The following is a 12,233-nucleotide window of genomic DNA, read 5'->3' as shown; positions in this document are numbered from 1 at the left end:
ATATAAACTACAAAAAATTAAAATTTTATTCAACTCTCCTACAAAATTATTGCTGTAGTACTAATTATTATTATTATTATATAAAACCCAACTATGAAATGTCATTTTCAAAGCTCTGCTTTAACATCGGCTGCTTTCATTTTTTTTTAGCGTCATTTGCTCACGTCTGCTAATCATAATTAATTGGATACATACCTGAAACTTTTGTCTAATCAATTAGCTTATGTTCTTTCATTACAGGACAAAATTGAGACACCTATGTAGTAATTTGTTCAATGTTTCTGTAATAAAAAAAATATACATACACTTTCTTTTTGGAATTTTGCTATGTGAGAGAGAAAAAAAAAAGTTTTTTCCTGGAACTTGCCCACCTCTACCACTTGTTTGAACGTAAATAAATTCTTTCAAAGTCTTGACTTTTCAAGCAATTTTTATGAATATAAATAGCCTACCAAGATCCTGAAGAAATCTTAAGCCGAGCTTTTCATTTCGTTGAGTAAAAAGAAAAGGGAAAAATAAAGCAAAGAAAAATGGTGAGAGCTCCTTGCTGTGATAAGATGGGATTGAAAAAGGGTCCATGGACTCATGAAGAAGACCAGATTTTAATCTCATATATTCAAAAACATGGCCATCAAAATTGGCGTGCCTTGCCAAAACAAGCTGGTAATTTTCCATTTTCTTTTCTTACTAGTTTTCCTGGAAAAAAAATTTCCATTTAAAGGTGACAATGCGTTTATTTTATAATGTTTTTATTTATTTATTTATTCTGTATAAATAGGTCTTCTAAGATGCGGGAAGAGTTGCAGATTACGATGGATAAACTATTTAAGGCCTGATATTAAGAGGGGAAACTTCAGTTTGGAAGAAGAGGAAACTATCATTCAACTGCATGAATTGTTAGGGAATAGGTATCTATCTCTAAAACTATCATTCAACAGGGATTAAGTTGAAAATAAGTTAAAGAAGTGTTACTTTATTATGGGAGAGTTAATAATTAAGAGAGAGAAGTCCTGAAGTAAATGGGTCTATTGTGGGGGACGAGTTGTTTTTCTTCCTTTTCTGTGGGTTGGTTTTGAGTACTAAAATATCCGCAAGTGGGCTGAAAGATCCCTTTTCATATTAATCCTCTGTGGAGTTAAAAAAAATAAATTGATTTTCTCTTAAAAAAATTAATTTACAATTTCAAATAAAATAAATGGTTAATATATGTTTTTTTTTTTAAATTTTCAGGTGGTCGGCAATTGCAGCAAAATTACCAGGACGAACAGATAATGAGATAAAAAATGTATGGCACACTCACTTGAAGAAGAGACTTAAGCAATACCAGACAAAACCAGACAACAGCAAAAAGAACCTAAAGTCCAAAACCAAGATCAAATCGGAGCCGTCCATCACAAGCCACTCAGAATCCGATGAGGTTCCATCATCATCAGGTGAAGTAGTTTCCTCCATTATAGATGGCAGTGATCATAGGGAAGACAACAACATGGATTCTTGGGAATGTTTGGTTGAAATTGATGAAAGTTTCTGGTCGGATGCACTGTCATCGGATGAGTCTCAAGTTCCTTCATTATCGACTGATAATATCATGGAACCAAACTATACATTTGGTGAAAACCTTGATGATTCAATGGAGTTTTGGTACGACCTGTTCATTAAAGCTGGTGGTAGTGAACAAGGTTTCATCACACAATTCTAAGGAGAACCACCTCATTGACCCAAAAAAAGAAGCCAAGTCTTTAGATGAAGATTTTAGTTCCATTCAAAGGAGAAATTATGTCATTGGAAGACTTTTGTAGTGTAGAATAAAAGGAGGAAAGGCAAAAAGATTGACTTAGGAGCAGTTATATATCGGGATAGATGATGCTTCAAAACTTATTAAAAAAAAAAAAAGTTGAAGCTCATTGCATATAGAGAATGATGAAATTATAATTTACTATATTTTAATTTTTTAATTGCTAATTTATGTGTAATTATAATAAAATTGTTCATTCATAGATGGTACAATTTATTACTTCCAATATTTAATTTTGTTATATAAATAGAGTTTTAATATCAAATAATTATTTGATATACAAATAATTAAAATTTTAATTTTACAGTAGAGTTAAGATTTTGTCATATATCTTATTTATTTTTAATTTTTAAATATAATTTAAATATAAATTATTTAACATTTATTATGGATAAAATTTTTTATCAAAAACTTTGATTTTAGGCTCACTGCTCATTAATTTTTATCAATAATTTTTATTTCCAAGAAGAAATATCCTTAAGAAGCCGCATTTAACAAAGTTGAGATTTGAAGATTAACATTTTCTAAATTTTGGTTTGGTTTTATTATACATAAAATTTTGATAGTGTATTTTATTATATAAAGGACTTTAATTTTAATTTAATTATACATATTTTTAAAATATTAAATTTAATTAATTTCATATTAAATAAATTATATGCATACTTAAATTGTTGCTAAGTCAAGGTGTTAGTGTGAGTTGTGAAATTAAATTAAAATAAAATTTTCATATATATAATAAAGATTAAACTTGATGTGACAATAACTTCATAATCTAGTAATAAGAGAATTTGTATTGTGGTATGAAAGTTTGGGTTCAATCCTAGCAACTTCATTCTTACCCTTAATTATAAAAATAAAAATAAAAATTTAACTTATATGAAAATTAAAATTTTTGAGTTTACTATTAAATAATATTTCATTTAAATATCTTTGAACTCACATTCTTTTGATATGAAATTTAAATTGGTTTGTCAATAATTGTGCAGATAAACTTATTTAAATAGATGATTAAAAATGAAATAAAAATAATTAATATAATAAATTTTATTTTAAATTTCTTTTTCAGCTAACTAAATAATATTCTAAATTAGCTTGCAAGGCAACATGTGATCATAGAATAAAATTGAATTACTATATTATGTTACAACCCAAAATATGAAATGAATTAAGTTACACCATAAAATGAAAATAATATGAATGCATTAATACTAATTATTGATATGTAAAAATTATATAAATTTAAACTACTTTATAAAAGTTTCATTTTTAAAATACTTTATAAATTTAAAGTTGTATATTTAAAATATTTTTAAAATAATAATAAATGTTATTTTACATATATACACTAAAAAATAACACAGTATATAATTTTTATCTTATAACTAAATAATTGAGCTCAACAATATTTTATTTTCACATTCATTATCTTTTACTTCAACTAACCTCAAACTAATGGGATGACATTGCATAGGTCTCATTAGGTGTTTCACAAAACAAACCATGCAAACGTGCATGATCATCTACGAAAGAAAACTCATATTTGCTTCTTGAGATTTAAAGTCATGATCTATATTATATAATGCTTTGTTGGGTAAGGGCTAGCTCCTTACCCAATAATGCCCAATATGCTAGAGAGTATAAATTAAAATACCATCAAGCGTAAATATGGGATTTTTTTTTTATGGGCGATCATGTAAAATGTGTATGGTTCATCTTTTTAAGTTTCTGACAAGATTCTCTTATTTTATAAATTCATTATCTTTTCAAACATTTGGACTTTTGACAGAGTCTGTAGACAAATTTACTCTAAGAACAATATTGACATGTTGAGAAATCCGTCAAATCTTGTCAAATAACCTTCACAAAACTTATATAATTAACATCCCTTCAAACAAATTGTTTAAATTTACACCCACATTCGTAAATATACACATTGAATATTCAAAACTCATTAACTTAAAATTTTACATACTTAATGAATAATGCCTTAGCTGGGTTAATAAGGTTAAGACTATGATGTTTTGATGGCTTAGATTTGAGTCTTATTATATATAAATATTATGTGTAAGTTTTCTTTTAAATTATTTTAATTTAAATCTCACCTTATATTATTTATGAATTGTGCTTGTAAACTCTTTAAAAATATTTTGTTTTTCATTTTCGAGTACACTTCTTTACCCATATATAGTTTGGTTTTTTTTTCTTGACCATTAAAAATTAAAATCGAAAAAGTTTAACATAGTAGGAATAGGTTGAAGGATTGTTTACCAATGTTTAAAGTTCTCTTTATAGTCGTTTCCATGTGCATACGTAAATGCTAAATAGTTGTTGGAATATAGAAACGATTTAAGAAACATTATCATGTGACTTTGTCCCCACCCCTAGACATTCAAGATATTGGGCAATATATTCAAAAAAGATATTGGGCAATATATTCAAAAAAGATATTGGGAAAAACACAATATATTTTTCTTTTAATGACAAGAAATATTATAAAATGTTATAATCTACATCAATAATAATAATAGAATAATTGCAAAGTAATAAAAGAGAAAAAATAAAACACACAGATTTTACGTGAAAACTCTTTTGAGAAAAAAAAATATGGGCAGAGGAGGAGAAATTTACTAATGTTAAAAACTAAATGATACAATAAGAGTTTCAACTACATATATTTAAATGTTTAAAAACTTTATTCTAATCAATGTCAAATAGAAAAATTGTACTTCTATACGGGTTTTACTTGTGCGGCATGGTTTTCTTATTTTACCACTATATTTATTTCTTTAATAAATAACGAGATTCGAGTCATATAAACTCTAAGATAAAATGTAGTTTATTTAATATAATAAATGTTTGTGATGAAGATGCAAATACTATAGGAAAATAGGGTTTTAACGGCATTTTTAGCGGCGTTTTATCAAAAAACGCCACAAAAATTGTAAAACATAGCAATAGCGGCACTTTTGGTAAAACGCCGCTAAAAGTCGGGGCAATAGCCGTGCTTTTGGTAAAACGCCGCTAAAATTCGGAGCATTAGCGGCGCTTTTGGTAAAACGCCGCTAAAATTCATATAACCCCTAAAACCCTAAACCCCCAAAAAATCATGAACACTAATTTATAACTCCTAAAATACTAAACCCCTAAACACTAAACCATAACTTCTAAAACCCTAAACCCCAAAAAATGTCACATGGATGTTGATGTGTATATACATATATATATTAATGTAAAAGCTTATGTTCATAATAAATTATGGAAGCAATACTTAATATTGATTAAATTTATTTTTTGGTTTACGGTTTAATATTTAAGGTTTAAGGTCTATGGTTTAGGGTTTTATGGTTTAAGGTTTAATGGCCATGGGTATATAGTATGTTAATCTCAAGTGAATCATATTCAATAATTAAATCTTAAACCCTATAATTAATTATTGTTATCGATAATAGATATCTTGATTTTGATAAAAAATATTTTTTATATATTAATAAGGTGTTATATTGTTTAATGGATTGAAGGGACATTTTGTGGAAAATGTTTTAAATGATAAGTTTACCTTTAAATTTTATTAATAATTTTTGTTTATACTATTTTATTTATTTATCTATACTGATTAATCAAAATATATATTTATTTATCTGACGAAAATTCTCTGCACTCATTTGTGTCTCCACTTTTTAATTGTAACTCATTTTCTTTTAAAATATATATTGTCTCCACGTTTTTCATTTTCTTTTACACAATTATTGATATAACATCATTTTATATTTATATATTGCATGAATACATAAATATTTATATTTATTCAATATAAAAATATATTGATGTATTTTTTTAAATGTGTATGATTAAATCAAAATTAAAGTTTCAACTATACATTTAAACCACAATTAGAATTTCACGTCTACAATTACACATTAAATGAAATAAAAATAAACTCAAAATTTAAAATTTAAAATTTAAAATTTAAAATTTAAAAATAAAAATAAAAAATAAAAATAAAAAATAAAAATTTAAAATTTAATATTTTAGTCCATATTTCAATTAAAAGTTCAATATTCAAAATTAAAAAAATTCCAAAAGAAAAAAATAAAAAATATGTTAAAATAAAAAATTTAAAATTAATCTTATAATGGCGTTTTAGTGAAAACGCATCAAAAAAAAATCCCCAATTTTGATTACCCGCTCGTTAGTCCTTACTCATTTTCTCTCGATCTGTTAGGGTTTCTTTTAATTCTAGGTTTTCAAGAAAGCACTGAGCCTGCTCCAAAAATCTTTGTGAGAAAGAGGATCTGTTGGTTTAGGATATAACTTTTGGTTCATGAAGAAGCGATCCTCCGCATCAAGATAGTCAATCGCTGCTCCTAGAACCGGGAAGACTAAATGGGCGAAAAGAAGACATTCCGGGCAGCAATCTAAGAGATTTGAATCCACCTTGCCCAAAGAAGCAGAAGAATGAAACCCTAGAAATCTCCGTTTCACCTCTCCCTTGTCAATGTAAGCCTCTCCATTTTCAATCTCTTGTTGCTCAATTCCGTTGTTACCAATGATTGCTCGCCTCTGATTTCGTTTGCTTTCAAGATGAACCAAAGGCATGAAAATACAAGTGCTAAATTTCCTCCTTTTCTTCTTTTGAATTTGAATTGTTAAGTGGATTTTCGCTTTGTTATCTTTTTAATTAGTGTGTTGGTTTCGATGTGGAATAACGAATCGATTGAGAGTCTGTTGTGAGGTGAAAGAAAAGGAAGAACAAAAATGAGTAGGCTATTGTTTAGGCCACGCCCATTGGACATACACAAAAAGCTACCGATTGTTAAGTCAGTCAAAGACTTTGAAGATGATGACACTCCAACTTCCGCTACTCGCAATTCTCAAATGCTCCGTCTTACTGCTGTCGAAGTTGAAACCGAGGTACCCTTTTCACTCTCTTGCTTTTCATAGCTCAAAAACTTCACTGTGACTTGGCATTATCCTTTAAGGCTATTTTTGTTGAATCATTTGATTTCATACTTCAAATTCACTTGCAATTTGTAATCTTAAAGTGAAGCAAAATCAGGGGGTTTTAAATTATTACTTATGCGAATGGAATTTGGTTTTAAATTATGACATTTGCATTTGCATATAAACATAGTTTGCTAATAGAAATTAGGGCTTTGCAACAGCTTGAGGATATTTTTGTTAATATCCATTTAGCAATGGATAAGAATGTGGGAATTCTTGCTATGGAAATCTACTTCCTCCTACTTGTGTTCAACAGTGATTTCATCTCTTCCTTTTTTTTCCTATTAATTTCTTGAGTTTTTGAGTTCGGGTTTTGGTTGGGTAGCTGATTCAAGGGAGAAAATGGGTCAAAGGTGGAATTTTTTTGGTTATTTATGGTGAATAAACCGATTGCCTCCAAATTTAATTTTCTTGGGGTTTTTTCTTGTTTCAAAATTTTTAATTGTATATCTGAAAAGTTCATCTCATTTGAACTCTATAATTTGGTGAAGTCTAACTCTTCGTTAAAGTGTTATGTTTGATTCCTTCTTGGATCAATGGGTGTTAATTACAATTTTCCTAGAAAAAAAATTCTAGTTTTGCATGATCATATGGTTTTGAATACTTGTTTTAGTTTATAGCGAATGATGGCTTTTTATTTGATATGTTATTTATTCATAGATTAATGTAATATGAGATTAATTTTATGATATTCATTTCTTTTTCCTACAAAAGCAGAAGCATTGGAGGCTCATGATGGTGCTAGTAAGGGAAATACACCATTGGACTTGGACAAGATTGCATGGCCTTTTGTATGAAGTGGAAGATGTTATCTCTATGAGGTTACAAATTCTACATTTTATGTCTACTATTCTTATATGTTATTAGCATCACGTAATACTATTTTACAGTATGTATAATAATGACTAAGATTTGCATTGTATGGATGGTTGAAATGAACACTTTCTTGATTTTACTAATGTGGTTATGTTTGATCTGCAGTTTAACAAATTGTTACTTCACTCCTTGCAAAATATAAGATTGACCCCAAACAAATCGGCCGTCTTGAAGTTGGTAGTGAGACTGTGATCGACAAGAGCAAGTCCATTAAGACCTTCTTGATGCAAATCTTTGAGGTACTCTTCCCAATCATCACGATTTCTTATCTAGGATAGTTGTCCCTTCTAGCTGCTAGCCATTATATGGGTCATTTTGTCAAAGGCTATTTTTTTTTTGTTATGCTACCAAAATATTGCTAATATTAGAGGAATTCATGTTAAAAAAAATAGTATTGAGCTATGCTTAATGGATTAATATTAAATAAGAAAAAATATTTTTTAAACTCCAAATTAAAAGAAATTCATTATTTTCAAATAATAAAATAAATAAATAAATAAAACTATAAAAAAATATCATATCATCTATCATATTTTGGTCACACATTGATTATTTTGCTACTATAATATAATTAATGAGACTAAACATTTGGTTTAGTTATTTTAGTTGTCCTCAAATCGGTTTAGAAAATGTTGTCCTTTCACGCTTCCACCTCTCTTCTTTGGGTATTTGGTTTCGTAACTAGGAGAAATATACAAAAGGTGAAACAAGGAAAGCTCTTTCTTGGCATAACTAGATAATGCCGTTGTGCAACTCGTAGAACTACGTCTTTATATGTGACATGTATATATTTTTGGTTAAATCTTTTCAATTTATAACTTCATATGCTCTTCCAGTGATGTAAATTAAATATAATTTGTAATTGATATTTTTATTTTCATATTTTTATGTTACCTTTAAATTTAAAAATTAAAAAACACAACTTTGAATAAATTTAGAAAAAGAAACTATATACTTAAATCTAAAATATTAAAATCTTGAAGTTTTTTATTTTAGCTAAAATTTTATTAGCTTTTATATAATTTTTACAGTTTCTTTTTTGTATAAAGTTTGGTCTTTTAAAAATCTTTCTGTCTCAAACTCAACGGTAGTCAATAAGCACTAAAGCCGATTTTTCACGCTTTTCTTCTTCTATTTCGGTATGTTAAGCTTCTCTTTTACCCTTTTTTTATTTTCTGTAATCTTTTGCTACTTTGGGTCTCCTGTAATATAAATTTCTTCTATCTTTATTCATTTTCTTAAACAAAAAACTATTAATTTAAGCATTGAAGAGTGATTGAAATGCAAACTTTGCTTGTTGTCCCTAGTTGCATCGGCAAACCATAGGTGCCTTAATTGAGTATGCTATCAACAGTAGTTCTTTCCAAATCAAGTAATTTGGATTAGAATTGAGACTACAAAGTATGCATGAATTCTGTCCATTGGTTCAACTCCCATTAAAATAAATGGATGCCCATGTTCCAACTCCACTGCTTTCCCATCTTAAAGCCAAGCAGAGTAAAAGACTCGAAATTAAATCTAGACATCTCCATCTTGTATGTGCTTCAGAGAATTGGTAAAGGTCGATAGAAACTTCAAATCAACAGAAAGATATCGGGTTAATTCTATTATTAGTTCCTATACTTTGCGAAAGTTATGCATTTAGTTCTTATATTTTAATTTGACCATTACTTTTCGAATTAGTTAATTTTAGGCCCTGTACTATTTTAAATTTTAAAATTTTAGTTATTTTCTTCTTATCGCCTGCGTAGTTTGACTTTGCTACTTGTTTTTAGCTTTGCTGCCATTTATCATCTTTTTTTTTTATTTTTTAAATTCTTGTATTTGCTCTAGTTTTGCTGCGTGATTGTTTGTCTATTTTGTGTTTTTTTGTTGTTAGTTTCACTAAGTTATATATGCAGGCATTGCAATACTTTGGCTTCATCTAAAGCTTGAACCAGCCCTCTGTTGTATATTGTTTCTTCTTCTTTTCTGATCTTTTTCCTTTGATTAATGAGATGTGATGATGATTTGGCATTATTTTCTCACCAGGATGAATTATGTTTTAGAAATTCTAATACTTTGTGTGTCTGTTTGTGTGTGTGTGTTTTTTATGTATTAAATTACATATTGAATCAATGTTTATGTATTAAATTTAAATTCATTAATTTTTATATTTAGTTTTGAAGTTTAAATTTTAATGGAAAATTTAATTTAATTAATATTTTTATTTATCCTTAAATGTATATAGTTTAAAGTTCAAATTTCAAAATTAAACATAATATAATATTTAACATAGAAATAAATATTATTTAATTAAAATAAAATAATTTTTTTAATATCATTATTTTTAGCGGCGTTTATGAAAAAAGCGCCGCTAAAGGTCATGGTCTTTAGCAGCGTTTGCGAAAAAAGCGCCGCTGAAGGTCATGGTCTTTAGCGGCGTCTGCGAAAAAAGCGCCGCTAAAGGTCATGGTCTTTAGCGGCATTTTTTTCAAAAAAACGCCACTAATTTTTGCGGCGTTGCATATAGTGACTTTTTTGCGGCGCTTGGTAAAGCGCCGCTAAAAGTATTAACGGCGCTTAAAAACGCCGCTAAAGGTAAAAAAAACCCGCTAAAAGTCTATTTTCCTGAAGCCCATTTGAAAAATAATATACCGCATTGTTCCAATTAGCTTTTAACGCTTTTTGCACTCCAACAATATTTTAATGTTTAATTTACGTTCTAATAAGTTGTACAAATTTTTGAATGGAGTCTTGGAATTGATTGCAAATGTTTTGCTTCTAAATTCTGATTTTACTTTGTAATTGTTTCAGCATATTTAAGTATAATTTTATTTTATATTAACTTATAATTTTATCATTTTAAAAAAATTAAATAATTTTTTTAAATGTCAAAATATAATTTTACAACATAATAACTTTTAATTCTATAATTTAAGAATTGTGGAGTCTCCTCTAAATTCCCCTGCTTAAGCTTTTATTTATACTTACATAACAATATTTTATATCAATTAAAATTTATTTTGAAATAAATTCAAATTAATGGATAAAAGAAGTAGTTTGACTTGAAAGATTATCTATTTGTACTTTATATTAAAAGTTTAATTGAGTTGATGTCAATTTTAAATCGAGTTCTAAATTAATTATGAAATTATCAAAAAAATTTAATTTTACAAAACAATAAATTTTAATTTGAAAGTATTTTTGTAATTTAAATATTTTATATAAAATTTTAAAAATACATATATAATGAGATTTGAACACAAAACACTATAACATTTACTTACTTCTTCAAATTTAAGCTATATTTAATGTGCATATAAATTTTTCTTTTAATAAATTATTACATAATTATTTTCAAACACATCCTAACTGTGTTATAATCTTTAAATTTTAATCTCAATAATTTTACATCAGCACTCCAAAATGACCAAGTTATATATATATATATATATATATATATATATATATATATATATGGTATTGCATTTGGAGTACTCAAAACTCCATCACATTATTTGCTCATCTGTCTCTTTCTCTCCCAAATTCATTTTCATTGCCTTGTCTTTACTTCAATTTTTCTTAAACTTAGAACATGATGTTTTGCTTTGTTTCCCATTTACTTTTTCCCACCCTTTATGTCTTTTTTGGAATAATTTTTTTTTAAGATTTTGAATTTTAATTTTGTGGGCTTAAGTAAGTCTAAAATAGTGTGCTTCAATTTAAAGGTTTAAACAATTTATTTTAATATAAATTAAATCTTATCTATACATTTGATTATTTGACGAACACATTTGATTAAAGGTTAGTAATTATAAATTAATCCTCCCTCTACTTACTAGGGTTACACAACAAAACACATATTAAAAACTAATAGAAAATTTATAGCCTTCACTACTTAAGGTTTGTGTAACATTAAGGGAAAAGATCAAAAAAAGAGAAATCAATTTATCGTGTTATATTTTTTCATCAAATTTAGTGGCCAACTCCAATTCTACATTAGGTAATTCTTACTTGAGAAAGCCATATTATTGTAAAGATCTTAAAATAATTATTTATGCAATATCAAGATTTTGATTTTCATAATATTCCAATCATTAAATTTTACATATGGTATCATGAGCTTCATTAAAGAATATATGTTCATCCATTATAATTTTTCGCTATGATAATATTTACGTGGCTCCAAAAACATATAAAAAAAGATTATATGAATTTGATGATAAGTTTTATGTTTTATATATGATTAATATGTGAAGTTAATAAATGTTGGTGAGCTTGACGATGAATGATTTTTATCAAACATGATGTCTAATTTATTCTATAAATGATTTGATGATGAATGGTTTTTTGAAAAATAACGATGACAGCACTTTAGGTTGTGAATGAAATGAGCATATTAACCAGGTTAGAATGTTGTGGTTTTGATTGTTGGTTTTATGTCATTCTTAATTTTATATATACAATTAATGAGTTATATTTTGATATATAAAACCAAGGATCCATTCAAGGTCATCTTTGAGAAACCTGTTTTTGTCAAGAAGGATCGCTCGATAATAAGTAGATTTGTCTGAAA

General features: G+C 27.2%; 1 protein-coding gene across 1 annotated transcript; it reads left to right on the top strand.

Annotated features, from left to right (window-relative positions):
* The first annotated feature begins 333 nt into the window (after window positions 1–333).
* Window positions 334–2,082, top strand: LOC108482354 (transcription factor MYB15-like). Its single transcript, XM_017785480.2, has 3 exons — window positions 334–663; window positions 779–908; window positions 1,231–2,082. Exons 1-3 carry the CDS (start codon window positions 531–533, stop codon window positions 1,697–1,699), a joined length of 732 nt encoding a protein of 243 aa, XP_017640969.1. The 5' UTR covers window positions 334–530; the 3' UTR covers window positions 1,700–2,082.
* Window positions 2,083–12,233: the final 10,151 nt, after the last annotated feature.

Source organism: Gossypium arboreum, chromosome 10 (assembly GCF_025698485.1).
Source record: "Gossypium arboreum isolate Shixiya-1 chromosome 10, ASM2569848v2, whole genome shotgun sequence".
NCBI lineage: Eukaryota > Viridiplantae > Streptophyta > Magnoliopsida > Malvales > Malvaceae > Gossypium > Gossypium arboreum.
This window is presented reverse-complemented; position numbering and strand designations above follow the sequence as displayed.